Genomic DNA, 26,432 nt, shown 5'->3' on the forward strand with positions numbered 1-26,432 from the left:
TGAGTGTGCCTAACATATATTCTGACATGCCTTACAACAATCCTATAGGGTAGGTCAAAGTAGCATATTGTAGATGGGTGTGTGTGAAGCTGAGATATAGTAGCTTGGCTGAAATGAACTAGTAAGTTTATGGTAAAGGTAAGAATTGAATCAGAAACTTTCACAACAAATTCTCCGAGTCCCTACACCAGCCTTCCCCTTTGCCAATTGGATGCACTCCAGATGTTTTGGACTCCAACACCCATCAGCCCCAGGCAGAAGGGCATGGCCAACAGTCAGGAATCCTGAGAGTTGTAGTCTAAAACATCTGGAGAACACCAGGTTAGGGAAGGATGCTCTATATTATGCTCATTACAACTATGGCATGGTTAAAATAACCTTTATTGATTACCAATATTTATATGCCACCCAGTTAACAAAGTTCTCTGAGTTTTTCTTTTATATTGTACACATTATTTTAGAAGCACACACAGCGAAATCAGATACTTACTTCATCCATTTTCATACAAGTACCAAAATCTGCAAGCTTCAGGTGTCCATATTTATCCAAAAGCATGTTGTCAGGTTTCACATCTCTATGTATCAAGCCCAAGGAATGAATTGCGTCAAGGGCAAGGACAACTTCAGCTGTGTAAAATTTGGCCCACTTCTCAGGCACATCATAATTGCTCATGAGGTTGACAAGATCTCCACCTGGCATGTATTCCATTACCATGTATAGGTATCGGTCATCTTGAAAGGCACTAAAAAGCTGCACCCAGAAGGATGGACAGTTATTAGAGATATCACAAAACCGATCGATTTTCAGTTTTAAAAAATCTGTTGTATCACAGCAGATTTGAGGCATTAAAGCCTTTTCCCCATATGCTTTTTAAGATCAGTTTTAGTGTGGTGCAGTAATTGTTAGAGACCTTTATGAGCTCCAGAACAGTGCAGTTTATTCATCATTCCACCAATGAAGTAAATCCCTTATGTGTCACTAAACATTTCAGTAGAAAGTCAAGGATAGTCAAGAAACAAATAAGTCTCCTCCCTATTGCTGAAGCAGCAACATCAGCCAGCTAGACAGGAGGAAAATTGCAAAAAGTTGTTGCCAGGACCAAAATGAAAATACTACTGGGAGGGTATAGGAAAGCTAACAAATTCACCACTAACCCTATGACCGATTGCAGTCATAGGGTTAATTCAGTCACAGGATGAAAACTTATAACAACCAGAACTGTACACACCATTGAACCTTAATTGTAATATACATGCTTCATTTAGAAAAGAAACCAAAAAATGTTCATATGATAGTCTGCTGTTTGAAACCCATTTCAAAGGCATTAATTTCATCATATCACTTCCTGAGACATAACAGCATATACTTAAGTTAAGGCTCAATTTTCAATGTGACTGGCAAGGGGGGCCGATTTCTACAGCAGCCGTGGCACTGTGGTTGAAGGACCTAGTCTTCTTTTTGAAAAGTGCTAGTTACCTATTCCCCAGCAAGAGGGTCAATGCCACTCTAAATCAGCCTTACCCAAACTGGTATTCTACAAATGTGTTTGACTAGAGCTCCCGCCATCCCTATGGGAATTGTGGTCCACCCACATGGAGGACACCAGTTTGGGGAAGGCTGCTCTAAAGTAACAGGTCTAGAATCCTGAAACCACAACTTTGTTTTAATATCCTATCAATAGCACTGAATCAAATACTGCACTGTGCTTTCCAAGTGAAAACCGTAATGAAAACACACACTCAATAATGGTACAACACTTGCTGCACATTTCCACCAAAGATCAATGCCCTTTGTCAGCCTTCTCCCAACCTGCTGCCCTCCAGAAGTTTCATTCCAGTATCTCAATGTTATAGTAAAAACACACACACTAACTGAATGCTGAACAGGTGTCTAAACAGGAGTGGGGAACCTGTGGCTCTCCAGATATTGTTGGGACTCCATTTCCCATCAGCCCCAGCCAGTATGCCAATAGAATTGTAATCCAACACCTAAAGGTCACTAGGTTGGGGAAGGCTGCTCTATATGTGATTATAACAAACATTGCCCTTGAAGAATAAAATATATTCCAACTAACAAATTTAAATCTATGATTACAAGCCCATTCGACACACTTTTATTCACTTCTACTCAATGAAAACACATAGCCAGTGTACACTGTGTTAACACACATGCCAATACTCCACATATGAGGGAAGAGGTGAAAACAACTTTCCCACCCTTTGCTCCTACAGCATACAAGAACATTTAACAGTTACACATTAAAAATCAATCAATTACATCTGAAAGAGCCAAACATTGTAAGTTCAAAGAAGAAAGCCAAAGGAGACAAAACAAATAAGTTCTCATCATTCTAAAATAAACTGAAATCCATAAACTAAAGTCGCCACAAGGGATACTATTCTACCAACTTAGGACGTTCCAACATGTATTCAAAATTCACCTTAAAGGAATTTATTCATGGAAATTGTCTTACCTGAACTACCCATGGACTGTTTGCAAAGGCCATTATATCTCTCTCCTCCCAGAAAAAGGCTGAGTCTGACCTTTTGAGCATTTCAAATTTACTAAGAAGTTTCATGGCATAAGCCTTCTGTGTTATTTTATGTCGAACCTGTTGATGAAAAGTTTTTAAAAGTTACTTTATCAATATATCACAAAACAATTTAAATGTTGACCTTTGTATTTTGGCCTTTGTGACTTGGTAAGAGTAATACAGAAGTTAGAATCTACATCAATCAATAATAACAGAGTCCAAAACTCATGGTTAGGCAACACGTTTATTAGAACCAAACAAAACGACACAAAAGATTGTGCAAGCTTTTAAGTTCCCCAGAACGCTTCATCAGGCTAGATGGTAAAAAATAAATGAGCAAAGGATGGGCTAAGAACAGAAAACTCCAAAAATTAGGCCAGATGCTGTGGCCATGAGGTGTGCACTTTGGACCCAGTCTTACAATGGAAAATGCAGCCTGAATGAATTAATCACTGTTAGATGTTGTAACTATTTCATTTTCTGGGACAAAGAAGCAATGGTTGACCCCATTTATGAAAACATAAGGGCAGCTGTAATTCAGATCAGCCTTTGACTCTAGGCAAAACACACAGGTTCTTGGGTAAAGAGAAACATGACAGTATTTATATTATCAAAAGAAGCCATTTATTTTCAGTGGTGAGGGGGGGAAAGGCTACTAAAGTCAAATTAGCCAATCCTAATAATTAATTTCATGTAAGATTTTTTCCTGAATTGATCAAACTATTGAAAGAACCACATCTTCAAGAAATAGGATCAGGGACTGAGAAACTCAAATTCAAGTGCAGATACCAACTGGTCAAGGAAAGATCTCTCAATAATAACTTTTTACCAATCAGCAAACAAATGTAATCTAATCAGTTTTTGCCTGATCAGATAATTCAAAATGTTCCTTGCCCCTTACTTCACCAATTTTTATTTATAAATTATTTATTTGTAACACGTCTCCTCCAACAATTTCCACACCAGTTCAAACCATAAAATATTAGTATGTATAAACTATACTAATAAGTTGTCAAAAATAAGACAGCAGTAAAACATTACAAACAACCACTCACCTGCATACTAAACCAGCACCTGGGTTTGGAAACTAATTGAAAGCTAATACAGCTGCTCCAAAACTGGTTGCAAGTATTCTTGCCTTCCAACTCCATTGACAACACTGTTTACAACATTTACAGTTGTCAATCCTCGATGTTACAAAAGCTTAAAACAGCAGAATGGAAAGATTCCTTTTTCACAAAAGGGAGCTGGCATATCAAATGTGTAACAGGCATTTGCAGCCGTAACTTGGATCCATCAGGGTCATGGAGGGACTCCTATCAATAACATACCGCCCCCAGACCAGCATCAGCCTGTTGAACCTCATCCACTCAACAAGAACCTCCAAGCACTGTGTCAGGAGGACAGAGACAGAAACTGCTCTTGAAGTCTTACTTAACAAAACCTAGAACCAGATTGTCGTACGGGTATCAATGACACCTCCCTTTGAAAGTTCAGATATTAATCCAGCTGCTTCATATAATGTTAAGCAACAGACACAATGTCACTGAACTCATGACAGCTAAGCACGCCTCTTACAGAACCAATCAGAATCCACTCCCTTAATACCTACCAAATGCTCCATATGGCCCAGCAAAAGTTATGGTCTTCAGCGAGGACAAACAACTTGATGCCCCCCAGATGCACTTGACTACAATTCCCATAGTTACTGACTATTGGCCATATTGGCCTGGACATATGGGAGTTGTAGTCCCAAACCTCGGGAGGGCACTGTGTTGCTTACCTCTGGCCTACAGTGTCAAGAACAGCTCGGAAATCTAGATACTGGGCAGTATCCAACAGGGCTGCTCCACCTCAGCTGGTTCCACTGCATTTGCAGGATCCCCTGCCTGCACAACAGCACTTTGGTACGACTAAGAATAACTCTGGCAACAAGTGGAAAGGCTCATTTCCAAATCAGGACAAGTCAGTGGAGTTCTTTTCATTTGTTGCCACTGACAAACATCAACTCCAGTGAAATATAACTGTTTATTGCAGAAAAAATGTCAATACGTGATAAGGATCCCCACATAATTATGACTTGTTGTCCCTTTCCAACAATAAACCATGCCCTCCAAGGCCTTGTCCAACACTAAAAAATATGATATTAACCAATGTACATACCTAAAGCTTAAATGTGATTAGTGGAACCTGTGCATGTTTCCAACTGAGTGGCCGATTGCTGTTCTGGAATAAGCTACAATGAAATTAGTTACACTAGAACAACTGTAATGCTTCCTACCAATTGACCTAGGCAGGATCTACACTACTGCTTTAAAGCACTTTAAAGTGCTTTATAACAGTTTTGACAACGGTTGGGGCCCAGGACACACTGCATATACAGTTTTCAAAGTGCTTTAAAGTGCTTTAAAAGCAGTAGTGTAGATCCCCCCCTAGGTCATTTATTTTAAAATGTTATAACTCATCTTTCTACATTGTAACTATCGTAGCTAACAGGGTTTATAGGCTGATGGGATTGTCATTTTCTGGATCACCACGGCTACTTTTTTAAAAAGTGTTTTATTGGCTATCTTCCAATCCAACGGGAAGAATCCAATTGTGACTGCCAGTGCACAACCAGCCCCACAGATTTTATTTCGCCAAGCAATACCCACCACTTGTGGATCGGAGATTTAGAGCTTTCATGGGCAACCAGAAACAAGTGGAAACACAATCTTTTGTGTCATTTTGTTTGGTCCTAATAAACGTATTGCTTAACCGTGGGTTTTGGACTCTGTTATTATTGATGGAGGTAGACTGGAAGCACTCATCTAAGAGAGTTCTGCCAACCTGCCCCTCTCCAGAAATGAACATTTCTGCTCATTTCAAGGCTTGCCCCTGAGTTCGAATTCCACGGTACAAGCAGTGGGTGCCGCTTGCAGAATGGAATCAGTCGGACTGAACAAAAGCAGCGGTGGGCCCTTTGTACTGTCAGGCAGCATGGATACTGCCCTTTGATAAGGACATGGACATGGTAAGATGCTATTTAAGTTAAGATGCCTAAGTGAATGCTATCTGGACTGGGTGCCTTGTCACCTCGTTTTGACAAAGGCAAGTAACAAGAAGTTTTGAAAATGACTTCAGATGTACTGCCCAAAATCAATGGGTTCAGGCATAGATCTTTTCCAAGCCTTTTCTGCAGTGGAAACTGAAGAAAGAATTATTACTTCATAAATAATATCTTCATACTCCTCTTAGCTTTGCTTGCTGTAGCTTAGCTTGTTAAGAGTTTCACTCTTTCATTAATTCCAGTCCACCCAAAAATCCTCTTTTTAAAAGGGAACCTTTTTGCTTTTATAGTCTCCTTGAATATATGATTGTTTTGGATTTGTTCATGCATTTTCTAACATGTTATATATTATAACATTAGAAACACAGAAATGTGTGACAATTGTAAGCTGTTGGTGATCTAATCATGTAGAAGCAACATAGATAACGACATCATCTTTACACTAGGGAAACTTTTCTGCATAGTTAGAATTAAGCTCCTTTGGAAAACCAAATCAATTCACTTGAGGAGAACGGATTAAATTAAATCTCGGAGGTAGCTTCAATACACAAGCATCATCAAATATTCAGGCACTTGATTAAGTGGTTCATTGATTAGAGTACTGATGAATCAGAAAGGAAACAACTTTAATTCATTTCACTAAAGCAGCCTAGTTGGCTATGATAATGTTGTGTTAAGACACTGGAGAGCTAGTGGCTAAGTGGATGAGCTAGGTAGTCCCCTGTTCAAAATGTTACTTCACCCACAAATTCATCTGCTAAGCCACTATATTCTCACCCTTACCCCACATCTGCAGCAGGGTAAGAAAAATTGTGATCTTAATATAGATGTTGTAAGGCAGATTTTCCCAACCTGGTGCCCTCCAGATGTTTTGGACTTCAATTCCCATCAGTACCAGCTAACATGATCAATGACCAGGAATGCTAGGAGTTGTAGTTCAAAACATTTGGAGGGCACCAGGTTGAGGGAAGCTATTTTAAGGATTACTGACACGGTAGATGTGAAGGGCTTTAATCGTTTGAAATGCCACATATGATGATGATGATGATGTTATTTATTAAACTCTTAGGCTGAACTGGTATACTTGGAGTATACACTGTAAGCTCCACTGAAAACAACGGGAGAGCACTGCAAATCCCTCATAACTACTTTTGTCACTGTAATGAAGATGCCAAATATTGCAGTATGCCACCCCAAACTTTTTTTAAAAACTGGAGCTTCAGTGTGAAAAGTTTTTTTTAAAGGCATATCTGAGAAATTAAGTGGTTTTGAAATACCTGTTTTATTGGTCTAGTATTTAAAAAATAGAATCTGCTGCCTTGTTTATTGGGGCACTTGTTTACTCAATCTAACCAGTGAACTACTAAATTTGCAGTTCTAATATTTTGTAATCATAGTTTGAGAATACAGAAAAACAGGAAGTCGGTGACAAGCACACATGTGGGGGGAAAATGGAATGAACCAGCATTCCTCAAACTTGGCCCTCCCTTTTTACACTCATTCTCCATTCTTGCACAACCCTTCCCTTGCCAAGCTACGGGCCATTTTCTTTTGGTTCGTGTAGAGAATTTTAAAAGCAGTCGCTATGCACAATAATCAAGGTATGTGTTAATGCAGATCAAGGGAGATGTTAATGATGTCAGTGTGAGTGTTAGCCCTCCACCAATCAGCCCACTCTCTTTCCCTTCAGCCTGACTGCTCTTGGTACCAGGGGAGCATTCACCTTTATTGTCAATTTTATTGCAAGAGCCTGTACCAGGCTTCAGTCATTTTATAAAAAAGGATTATATGCGCTGGGACAGAACAGCACTACAATATACTGCAATTAGGTCTCTGGGAACCGTAAGACCAAAGCTGGTGGCTCGTATAACCTATTAATCACAAACCTACCCATACTGGAAACATTTTTGTAATACAGGTTTCATTAAAAGAAACCTTTCCCCCCCTCTTTTCTTTGTTTTTATTTTTCTTCTTCTCATTGTTAAAATGTAACAATAAAAATTAATTTAAAAAAAAGTTCCATAAATTGACTGGTCATTTGCTGTTGCAGAAAAAAAATAGCTTGAGGGTCATTGATTTCACACAAACACAATGAAATAAATAGAATTGTATATTCGTCTACTGTTCTGATGATGTTAGAAGAGTCCAGAGCATCTCCACAGCTAGCTAGCAAGGAACACTTCTTGAAGATTCACCATTGCACTGGTATTATGCATTTCAATATATTGTTCAATATACTGAACTGTGTCATAAAGCTAACTGGGAGGCATTAGGCAAGCCATTGACAGTGTTTGCACGCATCACAACAGCCCATGGTGGATTAATTAACCCGCAGGGACTGACACATCATGCTGTAGACTTGTGGGTACCATTTTTGCATAGACAACCCTCAAATAACCCATGGCTTGTTTTGGGGTTGCCTAACCCTCAAACAAGTCTTGCCACCTAGGTTCACACAACATGAAAAGACAGGTGCCTGCGGTCACCCAGTACAATTAAATAGCCCCATGGATAAATTAAGCCACAGTTGGCTGTCATGTCATGCAAACCGGGTCACCATTTCTAAGCCTAACTTATCAACAGGGTTATTGCACTCTGAAACACTTGGAAGAAGGGCAGGATACGAATGTAATCATCCTTATGGAGGATAATAGTCCTTTAATATTTCTCAGTGCAAATTTTGACTCAGACTGTAGTTCAACCAAATTAGATTTGGTTGTAGTAATATAGCCAAATTAGATTAGACACTAATTTCTAAGTATTGTGAATCATTGCTAAACTGCAAAAACATCCAGAATCAATATTCTAAACAGATGGCAACAAACAAGTTCTAATCAAGTTCAGCTTAAGTGCTTTATATATTGGTAAAGACAAATAAGACATCCATAGACTATTTTCTCAATGTACAAGAAATAAAGTATTTTCAAGATTAGGGATGTATGCTTATTGTTGTAAACTGCCCAGAGAGCTTTGGCTATTAGGCAGTACAGAATTGAAATAAATAATAAAATAATAATAATAATAATAATGCTTAGACAAGTGAGGATACAGTTTTGAGCACCATGACTTTTGGGGCACAACTACCAATGAATCTAAATAGAATATAAAAGCCCAGCCATTTGACAAGTGGAAGCCCCTGAAAAAGGACAAGAGAAACTCCAGAATCCAAAACCTTCACACAAAATCATATTCCATGCTATATGGCACCTGCATCTGAACAAAGTATATTTCTACATTGTATGTTCAATGTGTACTAGTTTGACTCTAGCTATACAAGAACCATTCAAGATAAGTTATACCTATGATTATTCTGTAACATTCTGAATGCAAATTCAGTGGTCTTATGATGATAGTAAAGTCTTACCAGCTGTACTTCACCGAATGCACCTCTTCCAATCACTTTAACGACATCATAGTCTTCTGCTTTCATTTGTAGACCACGAATTTTTTCCACAACTTTCTCATCTAAACAGTTTTTTAAAAAGTCATTACAATGCACAAGAACAGGGGAATATAAATACCACTAGTCATTTATTGTCTATGCTTTCAAAACAAGTAACATTTCCACAAAAGGTACCGTCCATTTTAATGTATCCGTACAGAAATAACAAGCTATGGGCAGTATCCCATGCTGCTGTTGTCATAACACTAGCATAAGCGGAAAATCTGTCACACTAGTTTATGCTATTGGCATAGCACTAGAGGTCACTTATGTTAGCGCTTTAATTGTGTAAACGGATACTGCTCTATACTTCCAAACAGCACAGCCCACTTATACTGTATGTATTAAGTATGCATTATTAGTGTGCTATCTGTAAGGCACAAATTCACTCAAAATTGGCAACACAACCAACGTTGTAAATTACAACCCTTAACACATGTAACTTTAATGTAATGTTTCCGTTACTGTTTACAAAGAAAAAGATTACAATAAAACAAAATACATCCCTAAAAGGAAACAAAATCAAGGCTGAGCATTCCCTAGTAAAGAACAACTTACAAAATAAATCCTACATCAAGCTTCTCTGAAAATGCCAGCAGTTCTCAAGTTCTTGCTGATCCTTTCAAATAAGTAAACATGTTTAGATTTGAAGACCAGGTCTCTTAATAGAATGGTGCTTAGACTTACAAATATATTTTGGCATTTTGAATCATCAGACCTTCTAGCTGTAAGAGATAATCTGCAATGCTCCAAATGTTATATATCCAGTAGCAAAATAATTCATTTGAATTTTGAAGTTACTGCTAGTATTATATACAGAACTTATTATTAAAGTACTGAATTGCTCTTGAGAGTTTTTGCTGTCAAATATGGTGACAGGGTCATGCCTGTTCAGATGAGCAAATAAAAAATGAGTAATAGCATCTATAGAGAGCTATAAGGAAAACTTACATCTGTTTAAGAAGTTGTCTATGTTCTTGTTCTTCCTCAGTGCTGGATAATCCAGATCAAGAACTAAGGAGTTCAAACTATCCTAGAAAAAAATGTTTTAATAAAAAAAGATTAATTTTAAATACTTTACACAAATCATCTTTTTACACTCCGCAATGACTTGAACAGATAAGATGTAATGCCAAGTGCAAACTATACACAAATTAACACTCAATCAACATTCCAAATATAAGCCCCTCAGGGCCAAAACCAATCCTTTCATACCTTATAAAAATAATATACATCATCATCATCATCATGACTAGCTGCAAGCCATTTAAAAACAGAACAGCAAAATAAGGCATGCAGGATGGATAGGGAAAAAATACAATCAACAGTATAATCCTATGCATGGGCAATATCCAATGATATGGAAATGAACGTCTGCTCACAACAGAATTTACCCTTCTACTCCTCCCCCACTGCAATCCTAAATCTACTCTGGAGGTTACCCAACCCTCTGGAGCATATTGGGGGGTTATGGAGGGAGGGGAAATCCATTTCACTGATGGATGTTATTCTGTGGGCAACAATGGATTGAATTCAATGGAACTTACACCTAGGTAAGTATAGCTTTGCAGCCGTTAAGGATCTTTGGGTCAGTTTGTACTGCAATCTTCCAACAACACATGTATAGTCAACGAGACTATTTCAGATTAAGCAACCTTTAAAAATGCAGCTATGTTTGTGTCTAATTGCTAAAATAGACCAAGACTTTATATGGTTACTCTGAATCAACTTATGAATGGGAAAAATATCTTCGCAAAATAGCACCAGCGCAAGGTGTCCTGCTGCTTGAGGACACACATCACCACCATCGCCTCCGGCCCCACGATAAGTGTTCAGATGGGTGGCCTCTCTGGAGAGGTGCCCGGGCTCAAATGCTGCACTTTGAGGGGTTCTTCCTCCTCAAAGTGCAGCATTGTAAGGTGGTTCTTGAGGTTGCCTGTCCACCCAATCTCTCACTCTAGGACAGTCCTCTGAACAAAACATCGGGCAAGCAGCCTTTCTAGAGAAGTGTGTTGACTACTTTGTGTGGCTGATGCAGCTCTCCAGATAATTCACTCGCCCACTCAATGCCTTGCTTGGGGGATGCTACAAGAGCGAGAGATTGGGCAGGCCATCTTCTTTGAATGAAGAAGATAATGATAAATTCATAGAGGACAGCTCAGTTAAAGGCTATTATGCTAAATGCAAGATACTTGATGGCCTTCAGTTCATAGTATTCTTATAATGCAGACATTCCAACATGATCACAAATTCACTGGAGTAGAGACCCAACCCTGTCTACTCATTATCTCCCTTTCTCCCTTTCCCAAAGAGTCCCTATGTACAAATATCCTCTTCTAGAATTGTTATTGGGTACCACACTCCGTCCCAATCAACAAGAAGCTCATCAAAAGTCCTTGAAGCTGGGGAAGAAACCACCTTTCCACTACAAAGTTCTGATACAGTTTTATACAAGCATCAAACAGATTTCGCATAGCTCAGAATACAGATTAGTAAGGGGTGCACAAATTTTGTAAAAACAAGTCTTTCATAACGACTCTTATGTTGACATCAAAATTTACCCAAAAAAGAGAGAAAGCCTTACATTACATATTCCAGTATAACACAAATGGAGTCCATTTTTCTACCAGTCAAATAAATGGTTCTGCACAGAAGTTAGAGAGTTCATTTTAATAAAGCTTTATGAAAGAGTGAGCAGCCAGTCCAGTTGGGAACCCTGCAAACTTTCTTCCCACATGTTTTTACCATGCAGTGGCAACCCTTCCTGTAAATGAACTATTACTTGAGGGAAGGGAAGTCTGTAAAAACATATAGATTTCCAGAATATATACTTCAATCCATGTGGCTGGAAACACATTCTGGTGTTGTTTTTACTCCTGCTGGCCTTTCCATATGTCTCTAAGACTTGAGGTTGACATAGTAGAAGAGTTTGGGCCCTCTCTCTCTCTCTCTGTCTCTCTCTCACCTCCACCCCGGTGATGTAATCTGTGGTCTGACCTTTGAAACAGGCTCAGAAACAATACAAGTTCCTCTTCCAATTGAGAAGGGGAAACAGTATTAAACAAGCCCATTACAAACCAAAATTTGAGGGAGAAGGGGGATTCTTCCCACAACTAATAGTTTTTCCAGCTTTGACTAGTATGTCAGGTACGACCTTACCAATCACTCATGCCCCAGTTATACCTAAGTTGGACTACTGTAATGCACTCTATATGGTAATGACCTTGAAAAGCGTTTGGAAACTGCAACTAAGACAAAAAAATGCTGCCAGGGCATTGACTAGAATGAGGCAATCAGAAAACATTAAACCGTTTCATTTGATCTTACAGTGGTCTTGTGTTGTACTTTATAGAGGACAGTCCTCCGTTTGAAAGGCTATCCAGTCCAAAACCCTTTTAAAGATAAAGAAACGTAAGGGACAGGGGCCTTGAAGCTGGCCATGAACTGTTAGTACCTGGAAATAACTGAGCAGGCAGCAGCTCACCACAATCATCAGTCTTCCCCACAATCATCAGATCTACTGCATTTCTAAGTTATAGTAATTATTTCTTCTATCTGGCTGCCAGTTCATTTCTGGGACTAATTCAATATGGTGGTTTTTAATCTTTTAAGCCCTGAATGGCTTGGGACCTGCGTATCTTAAAGGAGCACTTTCTTTCCCACATGCTCTGTTCATCTCTGAGGCGCTGCATCAGATTCCTTAGCCATCTGAGGCTCAGCAGGCAGGAACAAGGAATAAGACCCTTCTAATGGTGGCACCCACCCTGTGGAATGCCAGCCCGATTGAGATTTGGAAACCCATACACTTTGTGGATTTAGGAGTTTGGCCAAACACTGGTTGTCTAGGAAGGCTTCTTTCAGCTGAAAAACTTCTCTCCTCTCATTATGAATATGTCTTCTGTTTGGGGTCCACCTCCCCATCTATGGGATTATTGTTTATTTTTATGTTAATATTTTCTGATAGTTGTTTACTGAATTTTTAATGTGGTTTTATTTTATGTATATTTTATTGTAAGCTATTTTGAGTTTCTTTTTGAAAAGAAGCATGATATAAACCTTTTAAAAATAACAGTCATGCAGATGAATGAATGATTATAAAGCCCTTTGTAGAAATCAGCAGCATCAGCAACATTGAGTCTCATATTCACAATTTTGCATTAAAACCTTGCAACGTTTTAGGATTTCAAAGATAACTTTAGCCGAGTGCTTCTCAAACTCTAAATCGCAACATATTCTTGGGGGAAAACACATGATAAGGGGCTTTTTCTTTCATTTCCTGTGACTTTTTTTCATTCCTTCACCAGGCCAGCAGCACATCATTACTGTAGTGTGACTTTTAAAGAGACTGATTCCCTATATGTCATGTTTAAATTCTATTCAAAGATATACCACCTATCTTATCTTACGTAAGAATACAGCAGTGTAAGGTTTATTACTCGAAATCTACCTGAACTGATTTTGCTCGTTTTTGTTTTAAACTGAAGCTTGAGCAGTGTAGATGTTTTGAAACTTCAAAAAAGTTCAGAGCTCTAGCTTTAATAGCCAAACAGTATGTTTCCATGCCCTGACCAAGAGCCTGAGGCAGTAGGGGCACTACAGCTCCCACATAGCACAGCGCAAGAAGAACGCAAAGGCAGGAACAGCGGGGAGGGCCGTGGGGTTTGCGAGTTAAGCCTGCTCTTGGAGCAGCCATATTGGCAACAGAGATGGTGGTGAAGCCGACGATGAATGCTCTGAGGCAGCGAGGAAGGAAAAGAAGCGGCCTTAGGGACAGCCGGGTTTTAAAATGTGGGCGAAGAGGGGAAAAGGTGGGCTTGAGGCCTGAGGAGAAGAAGCAAATGTTGTTCAGTTGTGACGGGTGTGAGGAAGTGAGGGCCAAAATTCCTCGGTTACATTGCAGGAAAGTAACCACCATACAGCTTCTGCATGGCTAACATAGTGGGAGTCAAAGGAACAGTATGTTTTTTCCCTCAGACTATTAGCACACATGGCGACTTGGGCTTTACACTAATATATCTATATTGAATTTAAAATGGAAAAATATAATAAACTTGTTCAGTGTTAACTATTGATACGATAGTCTCATGTTTTCTTTTGTGAAGGCGGAGTACAACTTGACAGGTAAATTATTTTGCTGGTAGATCCTACTTCAAACACATTTGAAAAGTACTGCTTCAGCCATATAACTGCTGGCAACAGATCTGGCAAGAGATCCCCAACTAAAAATACTAATATCCCAATCCTAATCATATTTATTTAGAACCAAGCCCCACCAGTTTCAATTGTGTTTACCCCAGCAAATATGTTTAAGAGACTGCCTAAAATTGTACATTTTAGCAGGCAATTCATAAGCAAAGGTTTTCAGGATTGTGGCCTACTTCTGGACTACAGTTATGAATCCTGATGAATGTATGGGGGTCAAGGGATTATATAGTAGAACAGGCCATCCATACTAAAGATAAGTAATCCAGGAAATGACATATCCTCTGTCTAGGCCTCATAGATAAAAAACACTTCAAGCAGGAAATATGTTATTAAAATGATTTCACTGTTCACTTCCTCCCTCCCCTTTTTGTAAAAGTTTAAAGCCAACCCAAACTAAAAATAGCATTATCTAACAAAACACATCCAAAGCAAAGGCAAGGACAGCACAACTGTATATGCAAGTATATGCTTAGAATAGTGAGCAAAGTTGCTGTTGTTTTACCACAGCTTCTGTACTACAGGGTACTATTGCTTAGTATTGCTGAAATTCCTTCTGGATTTAGAGAGAAGACTTTCCAAGTGTATACATTAATGCAAGACATTTACACCAATTTAATAGGCTTTGATATTCATGAGCAAAGGTAGATGCCCTTTGCACAGCAATCAAGGTATTCGCATAAAAAGCCAATCAGGTCACTGAGAGATCAGATTAAAAGGCCTCAGTTTCCTAGCCAGTTAGGTTTGGGAGATAGCTAATCTTATAATAGCAAGGCTGTGGTAGAAAGAGTGCCAAATATTTAGACTGCTCATCTTAAAACTGATCAGAGCAAGATTGGCTGTATCTCAAACTCTACTAATATGTTCAAAGAAATTCCAAAGTAGTTCTGGGTGTAGCCCATCGCCTAATCAACCTTAGCCATGCTGCCATGGTTCTACCCATCATTCATAATACCATACATATTTGCCTCAGTTTCAATGCTTGGAATATATACAAAGGACATTAAAACTAACATTTTGTATGCACTTGCATGGGTTTTAAGTTCTATGGGACTTTCAATGAAACAAATATGTTGAGGACTATAGCCTAAGATCAGAAAGAATTAATTTCAAATTAGAAAGGTGTTATCTGCTATTAAAGCAAAGATAAAAAATAAAGTCACACACACACTGAACATATTGATCACATTTAAAATTATGGCTCACAACATTATGACAACTGTTATAACCGTAATTGCAATCAAAGAAAAATGAATATATTTATATTTATTTATTTTATTTAAATATTTTATATGCTCAGAAGCCAAAGTTGCAACATGAACTGAGCACCACCACATCATATCAAACAGAGTAAAATGTATAGAATAACCCAAATGCTGTCATAAAACTAGTGCAGTGTAGTGGACAAAGTGATGGACCTCAGTTGGGGAGATGAGGGTTCAAATCCTCATTTGGTGATTAAATTCATTGGGAGACCTTTGGTATCTCACTCCAATCTTACCTCACAAGATAAGAAAAAAAAATAGCTATCATAAATGATACACTGAACTACCCAGAATATGGCTGAAACACTAATGACGTAAAATTCGTGGGAGAATTGAGTTTTATCTAGTGTTCTACAAGAGAAAAAATATCCCCTTAGGCATTCTCTTTTCCAAAATTCCTGTACCAATTTTCACCTACACATACACACATACACACACACACACACAATAAAGAGATCCAAACAAACCCACTAACAATAAAATCATTAAGAGTCATGCTGAATCAGACCAAACGCCTATCTAGTCCAGCATTCTGTTCACACAGTGCCCAACCAGCTGCTTGTGGGGAGCTCACAAGCAGGACGTGAGTGCAACAGCACTCCCCTCCCACTCCTAGTATACTTCCTTCAATACTGGAACCAATATATAGCCATCATGGCAAGAATCCATTGATAGCCTTATCCTCCATGAATCTGTCCAATTCCTTTTCATACCATCCAAGTTAGTAGCCATCACTATATCTTGTGGTAGCAAATTCCAAGGTGCTGTGTGAAATAGTTCCTTTTATCTATCCTGAATCACATCTCAACACAGCATGTCAACCTAAAACAGTATTGGTCCTTATTATTTTATTCATTTTTCTATGTTGCAGCAATTGCAAACACTGAACCCCCTGAAACACAAAAGGACAGGTAGTTCCAGTGAGACGGCTATGACTGTATAAATTAAATTTCCAGCCCTTGGCTATAAAATACTCATTTGCTAGCATTCAGTGACTTTCCAAAATAAATGTTCTCTCAGACTTTAATCACAGCATACAAATAAAAACTAATAGCACAATCTTATGCACGACTACTTAGAAGTAAACTTCATTAAATTCAACAGGACTTACTCCCAGGGAAGTGTTTATAGGATTGCACTTAACATGGGAGCATACCTGAAAGCAGACATGTTTTAAATGTTAGAAATATGCTATAAATATGAGAGTTTACGAAAGACGTGATTTTAGTTGCATAGGATGTGAATAGCAACTGAGATACCTGAAATCTCAATCACTGTCATCTAAACAAAAGTTTTAATTTCTTAATAGTTCAAATAGAGAATAATCATTTTGAGACAAGCTAGCTGGAAAATATTTAACCAGATTTTAGGTATTTTTGTTTACTGCAAACTAACTCATCAAATCCGAGGGGTAAAAATCCCAACCCAGGTGCATTTTTCATTGAAGAATTTACACAGGCCTACAACGTAGTCCAGAGCCTCATCCGGCGCAGAGCGGTAAAGCAGCAGTTTCTGCAGCTGAAACTCTCCCCATGGCCTGAGTTCGATCCCAGCGGATCCCAGGCAGCCGGTTCGGGTCGACTCAGCCTTCCATCCTCCCGAGGTCGGTAAAATGAGTACCCAGTTAGCTGGGGGAAAGGTAATAAGGGCTGGGGAAGGCAACGGCAAACCACCCCGCTATAAGGCCTGCCAAGAAAATGCCAGCGAAAGCTGGCGTCCCTCCAAGAATCAGTAATGACTCAGTGCTTGCATGAGAGGAGAACGTAGTCTTCTAGGACATTGCACAGTAGTAAAAGAAGAAAAAAGGACACCAAATTTCATGCATGTAACAATTTACAAAATTTTAAATTTTCTGTCTGTAAACAACAACAAAAAACCCACCTGGGACATAAAATATCCAAGAAATCTAGTGGTTTCCAATTGGACTGTTCTCCTTCCCATACCTGCTCATCCCAGCCATTGTGTGTGTGCGTGGCGGGGGGAGTTTTCAAAATGCATAGTTTTTCAAATGAAAATCAATACAGGAAAGCAGACGTAAGTATCCTCCTTCTGACACCACACACATGGATTTGATTTTGGACATTTTACTACCCTGAAATACATTGGGATTTGGCTTGGGTTAGTAAACTATCCCCAAAAATATGTGTGTGTGTTTAAGTGGTACTGGATGAGGAATAAAATTAATTTGGAAAAGGACTAAGGCTTTTTACATAGGACTAAGTTACTACTAAGACTCTCACATAACTATGTATGTGAGCAGAAATAATTTTCAGCTTTTTAAAGTGTCTTTATGTGTCACTTCCCACAGTTCATCTCCTACTTTCCCCCTTCTCACAGTCAAGAAGCATATCACAAATCTTCTATTTCTACTGTAGTCACGAAGACTCAATTATCTAATGTAATCTGTTCATTTATGGATTCCATAGCTGGTTTTAGTTTGTTAGCTTACTGGCAGAAAATGAGGAGCAAAATAAATCCCAAAAGAAAACCACCACTAGAACTATCCTAAGCTTAAAAGTCTTTTACATACAGCTGCATAATAGATGCCTAAGAGGAATGTATTATGCTGTTTATGGGTCTTCCAGTTATTTCCTGGCTCTCAAGAGGCAACACTCTTTTCTCGTACTCTTAATGCACAGTCTCACAAAGTGTGAGTTCCCAGGCATAGTGGCCTGGAGCTCTATCTTATTAGGCAGAGAAGAAGGCCTTGTAGACACATCTGCACCCACTCCTTCAATAAACCACTGGTGAATAAACTATTTTATTATGTGCAGTGGTTAGGTCCCCCCATACTGGAGCAAAGGGAGAATGAGTCTACTCTCCAAAGCAGGATTTAGGGTCTTCTGCCTACTCTGAGAGAAAGGGGTGGGAACGTTTAGCAGAAAATCCAACTCTACGTTATTGTATCTTCTCCATTGGAGATTGTGCTGAAGTGATTTATGCTATTAGCTTCTGAGTTGAACTAAATCCCACAGGCTTTGCCTTTTTCTGAGAAACACCTTTAAGAGCACTTTCTTTCTAAATTTGTCTTCAAGGTTTCCAGCATCAACCGAAGCTCATTCCCATTTGCTTAACAGCAGGGAGATTCTGGGAAAGAAATAAACAGCTTCTCGGTCCCAACGCTTATTATAGGTTAAAAGAAATGATGCTTCTTAACATGTGACTGCTAATGTCATTACTATAAACGAGGAATACATAATATTCATCAAGACTGTATATGCTTTGAAGAGGTTATATGCTCAAACATTTGAAGAGGAATCGCAGAGCTGATGGTCTCTCCCATACCCCTTTTAACAAGACAGTGTGTCATTTTCCTCATACAATACAATCAGGCTTGCTTGTGTGCATGTGTACATCTCTACACACATACATATTAATAATAAATAAAATAATAAGTTTATATAAAATAACATTAAAATACTAAAACATTAGATCTCGCCGAAGAACTATGACAGCAGCACTAAATTAATATATCAGAAAAAATAGCAACAAGTAAAAACATGGAAATAGCAGCAGCAGATAAAGCATTATAGTACCGCAATTATTCAAAAGTTGACTGCAATAAAAATGTCTTTAGAGCCTGCCGAAAGGTCAACAAGGAGTGAGCCAAGCGTATTTCTCAGAGGAGGATATTCTAGAGATGTGGGGTCACCACAGAAAAGGCCCTGTTCATGGCATTCACCAGTTCATCAGCTCTTGCTGATAGACCAGAGAATAGGACCACAGATGGCTGATCTTAAGGCTTGGGCAGGTACATGGGTGCAGTCGGTCCTTCAGATAGCCTGGTTCCAAACCATTTAGAGCTGTAAAAGTTAATACCAGCACCTTAAATCGGTCATAGAAATGAATACTCAGCCAATTTAACTAGTGTAGAATGGATACGCCATGATCAGAAAGCCTGGCTCCTACAAGAATTCTCGCTGCCACATTCTGCACCAACTGAAATTTCCAAACCACTTAGAGCACATTGCAGTAATCCAACCAAGATGTAACCAACACATGTGTAAGTGAGGCAACATCCACCTTCTCTAGATGAGGCCACAGTTAGCAAGCCAGCTGAAGATGGTAAAAAGCATTCCCAGACCACTCATGATACCTTCATTTCTACAGAGAGCAATGAGGCCATACATATTCTCAAATGCCTCAAGAGAACTGCGATCCCATCCAGGACAAATTGACTATCAATATCCAGATCAAGAGATTTCCTGTCCCACAATACTTTAGTTTTGTCTGGATTAAGCTTCACTTTGTTTGCCCTCACCAATCCCAGAACTGCCCCAAAACTCCTGTTCAGGGTTTTCATCACCTTCTTGAGATTAGAAGGTGGAAAAATAAGGTAGGGCTGTATGTCATCTGCATAATGATGGCACCTCAGCTCAAAATTCTGCATGACTTTGCCCAGCAGTTTCAACCAGATGTTAAAAAGCATCAACAACCCCAAGACACCCCAAAGGCGAAGGCATGGAAAAGAAGTCCCCCAGCACCAATGTATGGATTATAGCCCCCAAGGAGAATGAAAGCCACTGCAATACAGTACCCCAAGTACTAACCTGGAGATATTATCCAGAAAGATACCATGGTTGATGGTACTGAAAACTGTGGAGGGGTTCAGGAGAACCGCTGTCTCTTCTTCCCCAGGATAAGTCATCCACCAAGGTGGCACCCATCCCAAACCCAAGTCAAAAGCCAGATTGAAATGGATTAAAATCATCAATGTCCACCAAGACTGCCTGGAGTGGATAAGCCACCACTAGCTCTAAGACCTTGCTTAGAAAAGGCAGATTAGAAACTGGATGATAGTTTTCCAAAGCCATGGGATCTAAATTTGGGTTTTTCAAAAGTGGTTTTAACATTGCCTCTTTCAAAACCATCCTTTAGCAACACTCAGAAAGCCAAGCCCAGGCCAACTTCAAAAGCCAGGATAGGCACTGGGCAAGGTCCCAAAGAGCAAGTGGTTGGTCTCATCCTTCCAAGTACCTTGTCAACGTTCTCAGGTGGCACAAACGGTAAAATATCCATAACATCATAACCAAAGAGAGCTTTGGCTCCATCTATCTCTGATTCTGTTCTAAGTCAGAACAGATATAAATTATTTTATAAGTAAAATGCAAGCCAAAGTGATCTCAACACACCTTCAGTAGTTGAACCTGATGATTCCATTAAGTAGAGCCCTAACCACCTGAGAATGCTCCATTGGTAGACAATGAACAGATGCAATGAGGGCACAGAAATATGTTTTGGCCACAGAATAGGCCCGGATGGGCTCTAACCTCTGTTCAATCATATTTCTCCTGAGTTTTCTGCCACTGCACTCTAATTGCTGACCTTGATGCTTTCTCAACCTCAGCTTTATGAAATACCATGGAGTAAAAATAACTCTACAGCTTAGCTAGGGATGTCTGCGAATGATTACATCTACAGCTTGAGCAGTTTCCTAGTTCCAGGTTGTTGGCTAGGGCCTCACCAGAACCATTAACCAAACCTGTGGGAATCAGGATTCCATTTGGATCCATAGATCTTTGGGGATAGACAATCAAAACTAGTCCACCACTCCTGCAAAGATTTGAGGCAACATTCAGTCCAAATCTGATTAGATAATAATCTGTCCATGACAATGCCACAGTACTCAGCTTTCTCACCCACAGATCACCTTCCCCCACACCAATACAGAAAACTAAGTCTAGTAAGTGTCCTTCCTTATGAGTTGAGCTAAATAATTAAGTAACTGAACATGAGAAATCAAAATTCAAAACCCTGCTCAATCATGAAGCTTAGATAAACTTGCAAAAGTCAAGAGCCAGTGTGGTGTAGTGGCTAAAATGTCGGACTGGGAGTCGGGAGATCCGGGTCCTAGTCCCCACTCGGCCATGGAAACCCACTGGGTGACTTTGGGCCAGTCACACACACTCAGCCCAACCTCCCTCACAGAGTTGTTGTGAAGATAAAATGAAGAGGAGGATTATGTATGCTGCCTTGGATTCATTGGAGGAAAAAAGATGGGATATAAATGCAATCAAAAATAAATGTCACTGGCTATATTCCTTATTGACCTTATTTCAGCCTTTTGCCTGTGCAGGCAGCCCCATTCCCCCCCCTCACATCTTTGCACGAGCTGCAATTAAACCAGGAAGTCTCTAATTAACTAATTGACAGAGGAAGGGGTAGGAAAGCAAGGCTTAATGAAATAAGGATTGTGGGCCAGGAAGGCAAGGGTACTTAGAAATGGCAGCACCAGACTTTGGACAAAACAGAAAACTATGGAACAAGCCAGGATCTTAAACTAAAGTTTGAAATTGGTTTATGATCGTAGGTTGTTCTGAAACTCATTGTTTCCAGTTTAGAGACTTCTGCATTGCATTCAGGTGAACACAGTGAAGAGTGAAGGGACTGCTGCCACGACACAGGCTCTGAACACCAGACCTCACGTCTGCCACCACTTATTATGGGGCAACACAGGCTCTGAACAACGGACCCGGCCGCGGCTACTCCCTGCTCAAGCCAAGCACCACCACTTGATATGCCTGAGGCAAGGGATAAAGCCCACCTTCCTCCAAACTATGTGGAGAAAGGGGTTTAAAATGGAGAAGGATTTAATATATATATATAATAATGCGCTGTGAGTTATATCTGTTGAGGTGAATTATTGTCAGAGTGGGTGCTGAATGTGTAAACTTAAGATGATAAATGCCAAACAGACACGTGGGATTTTTGTGATAGTTTTTAAAATAAACCAATCAAAATTTATTTTTAAAAGTTCATAAGCTTTGTTTCAAATAAGATTTAAAAACCTTTTTGAAACCTTCCATACAATCCTGTCACTCTCACATTCGCGCTTTCCTTTCACTCACACAATCACTCTTGAACTTTCTTTATTATCAGTATTGAATTATATACTTCCACTACGTGCACACCACACTCTAAAGACACCACTCACTACACTGACTCTCAAATTTCCCAAAACTTAAGTATCATAAATACAGAGAGCACTACAGACTCTAAGAGTCCCTTAGAAGTCTCCCTGGAAAGAACAGAACAGAACTGAACAAGAACAGAACAATCCCCTCAGTCCTTCCCTTATATATCACTCCTCCCCCCTCCCAAGACATTCTAACTCCGCCCACTCAGGCCAACATTCTAAAAACCACAGACTTACAAACTGCAGGCATACCTTTTGGGAACTGACTTGTGGGGTGTAACGCCACAACTGCATGCACAAGTAGAAGTCTTATTAAGTCGAGATATGATTACCTGAAATGGGCCACTCTCTACACAGGATAGTTTGGAGGTGGAAAATGAGTTATATAATAAATACTAAAAAAAACCAAAAACTAATTCTCATACCCAAAGAGAATTGGTAAGATAATGCTGCAGTCTTAAATGATATGACTAATTGCCAATTTTATAAATGGTACAACTCAGTCCTAATTTTAAAATATTACAAGTGATCAGCCATTAGTGTGTGTGAGGGGGGAGATTGTTCTACTCCTTCTGTCCCTCGCAAGTTTCTCATTTATTAGGTGAAGAGACACCAAATCAGAAGAAACAGGCAGTGGGCTGAAAAAAAGAAAATTGAGAAAACAATGGGTGGTGGAGAAAGCAGGACTAGGACCAAACCTTACTTACTCTGTACAGCACCATGTACATTGATGGTGCTATATAAATAATAATAATAATTAGGGTGACCATATGAAAAGGAGGACAGGGTTCCTGTATCTTTAACAGTTGTATAGAAAAGGAAATTTCGGCAGGTGTCATTTGTATATATGGGGAACCTGGTGAAATTTCCTCCTCATCACAACAGTTAAAGCTGCAGGTGCCCTGCCCTCTTTTAAATCTGGTCACTCTAAAGCTCCTGCAGCTTTAACTGTTGTGATGAAGAGGGGATTTCACCAGGTTCTCCATATATACAAATGACACCTGCTGAAATTCCCTTTTCTGTGCAACTGTTAAAGATACAGGAGCCCTGTCCTCCTTTTCATATGGTCACCCTAACTTAATGCTGAGGAATAAAATGGGGAATGACAGTAGGAAAGGAAGCCTTGGAAGGATGGGGATTGTGGGCTTGGAAGACAGGTGGACATAGGATTGTTAGGTCCAGAATCTAGTCCCTTGTAGCACTCCTGTACCTGTAGGAGTTACATAGAAGAGCAATTCTGCCAGTTGTAATGTTGTCACTGCAGTATAGTGACCTGGCAACCCTAAAAGGGCAAGAAGCAGGGTGGTGGAGGCTGCTTGTCAAATATTCTACTAATCAGCCAATTCTTTGGCTGTAGACTTAAAGTGTGTATGTTATAAAAAGTACTGTGTATAATAATGCTGACACAAGCAGGGAAGAGTTTCTTATGCAACTTATTCCCATAATGCTTCTCTCCCCGAACTGTTACCTTCTTTAATGAAAGTAAAGAACACAGAAAGCGGAAAAACAGGGAGGCCTTGCAAATGAGAGCATGACTGCAGTTCATTTGGAAGGCTATGGAAGTAGCACCCTCACACACTTTAACCATCCTGGGACTGGGGAGGAAGTTATTTCCACTAGCAGCCAGGAACATGTCTATCCTTGCAGAATTAAAGCCAAGTTTGCTACTATATATAAAATTAATGTACTCATCATTAGCTAAAACTATAAAAGGTAGTACCCTGCTGCATTCCCTAGCGTTGAAGAGGTCACAGCATATATTAGCTGCATTATTTTGAACGTACATATGCAATCCTGTATTTTTGACCTCATATACCCACTGGAAATCTTTTCACTGCATCCTTAAATAGGATTTCTAGAAATATTAATCTTTCTTTGAAGTGACTCATGATCTGAAAATACAACCCACACAACTTTGGAAGCACATATTCATCTCTATTAGTTGCGCATGGTTCTAGCAAGACATTGATTCTTACAAATTGTAACTAAGCTGAACATCTTTTTTAAAAAATATCTACCTTATATCTCCAACTATCAAAATTTGTAAGGCAATTATAACTTCTGATGAAATTCCACCAAAGAATTTGGCAACAAGCGACACTCCATTTATTTCCATTCAATTCCATGTAATTAAGAAATCATTCCAATAAATGCAAATTGCTGCATTCTAGATTAACATTATGGAGTTATTCTGAACAATTGCGTCAAATTCATAATAAAGAGAGTATAAGGCAACTAGATGTTTAAACTATTTAACTGAAGTGCTGTAATAATGCATCCCTCTTACCTTTATATATACCTATTACATATACCTATTTTAATACACAAAAACTTATCAGAGCACAATACATTATTTATCATTTTATTATAGGTAAAAGACATAATACAGAAATAACTGAGCATGAGGAAGTGTGCACCTATCACTCTAGAAATAGGGTAGGTCTGCTGGGTTTATTCAATCTGTTTTTACTCTCACATAAAGTGCTCACTTCTACAGTCCCTCACACAGGCTTGTGCAAAGCCAGTTCTTGGAACATTCTACAACTGTAGCCAGATAAGGGGTACTTATACCCACTCTTCTTAAAAGAGATCAAAAGTTCCTTCTGGTTCAGTTCCCCTGCACCCATGTGGAAGGTACAAAAAGTTACCTGGAGCAAGGAAGGAAATAAGAGTTGTATGATTGCACAGGTCAATTTGAAGAGCATTAGTTACAGGTAAACAACCTGGTTTTCTTCTTCGTGTTATATGGACATTCCCATATTTGGTCAACCAGTGCGCCTTGAAGAAGGTGCTGATGACCACATTAGGAATGCTCTGTCAAAACCTGCAGCTGCTCTTGCACAGATATCAAGGGTAATGCTTCACTATGATGAAAAGCATCAACCATGTGGCAGCTTCACACAAGTCTACAACAAAAATGCCTCTAAAGAATCCAGAGGAAGTAACAATGTTTCTTACGCAATGTCATTCTACACCAGCGCTTCACAAAAATTAGCCGACAGGAACATTTTGAAGGAAGATACACAACTTCTCCTGGATGTACCATAGCACACAAAGATGATGTTATTCTTTCTGAATACTACTGTCCTTTGTAGATAGAAGGCTGTTGCCCCCTCACACATCAAAAGTATGGAGGTCATCATGCACCCAATCTTCCTGGGGATTTGGGGCCAGGAAGGACATCCTAGGTAAGAATCAGAACCCATCTTAGGAAAAGACCAAATTTGTCTTTGTGCGCATAAAGAAAGAGTAAATCATTCCCCGCCCTGATGTTGTTCCCCACCTCGATCCAAGTGAAGAGGCGGGTATGAAAGAAAGAAATTATATTATTATTATTATTATTATTATTATTATTATTATTATTATTATTAAAAACATAACTCAACTGCATGCCCCTCAGACATTATGCCTGGAAGACTGTTTTGAATTATTAACAAGTTACATGATGCCATGGGCTCAAACAACTTGCACATTAAAGCACCACAGAAAAGCTGCATGATGGGATGGGAGACTTTACAAAAGGGTAAAGAGAGAAGGACTGAGCAAGACAGAACTTAACACACCCTTCAAGGCATGCACAAGCACTGACCTAGTTTGCACATGCTAACCCATGTTTTTTCATGGCTTAATGCCCTATCCAGGATTTGTCTGACAGACGATGGAAGAAACCAGGTTCGCTTTCTCAACCTTTGGGTTGTATATTATCCTCCTCCTTCACCTGCTACTGCCCTATATCCCAAATGCCTTTTGGTGCTGTTGTATAGGCATGTAGAGCGGCTGGTTTTTTGTTTGTTTTTTAAAACACACTTGCCCGCCTCCTCTGTAGCCTTGCAAAACAATCCATGAACCAACGAGCCCAGAGTTCACAAACCATAAGTTCTCTTTCTGGGTTGATTGTGGTTAACAAACCATTGCTTGTTAGCACAGCCACATTCACAATTCATGGCAACCCAGAATTCAACAATCCGTAAGTTAAATAAACCATGGGTTAGTATTATGTGCAAATCAGGTCACTCTAAATTTC

The 26,432-nt window shown here is 39.3% G+C and overlaps 1 protein-coding gene across 2 annotated transcripts in view; it reads right to left on the bottom strand.

Moving 5' to 3' along the window:
• Positions 1 to 26,432, bottom strand: part of ROCK2 (Rho associated coiled-coil containing protein kinase 2) — a 94,072-nt gene that overhangs the window by 49,652 nt on the left and 17,988 nt on the right. For both annotated transcript variants that reach the window (XM_063125165.1, XM_063125166.1), the window contains exons 2-5: positions 9,977 to 10,058; positions 8,948 to 9,048; positions 2,475 to 2,612; positions 491 to 751 (exon numbers count right to left, since the gene is read on the bottom strand). In XM_063125165.1, the coding sequence (XP_062981235.1) occupies positions 491 to 751; positions 2,475 to 2,612; positions 8,948 to 9,048; positions 9,977 to 10,058 (582 nt within the window). The remainder of the gene's footprint in view (positions 1 to 490; positions 752 to 2,474; positions 2,613 to 8,947; positions 9,049 to 9,976; positions 10,059 to 26,432) is intronic.

The sequence above is a fragment of the Elgaria multicarinata genome, chromosome 4 (assembly GCF_023053635.1).
Source record: "Elgaria multicarinata webbii isolate HBS135686 ecotype San Diego chromosome 4, rElgMul1.1.pri, whole genome shotgun sequence".
Classification (NCBI taxonomy): domain Eukaryota; kingdom Metazoa; phylum Chordata; class Lepidosauria; order Squamata; family Anguidae; genus Elgaria; species Elgaria multicarinata.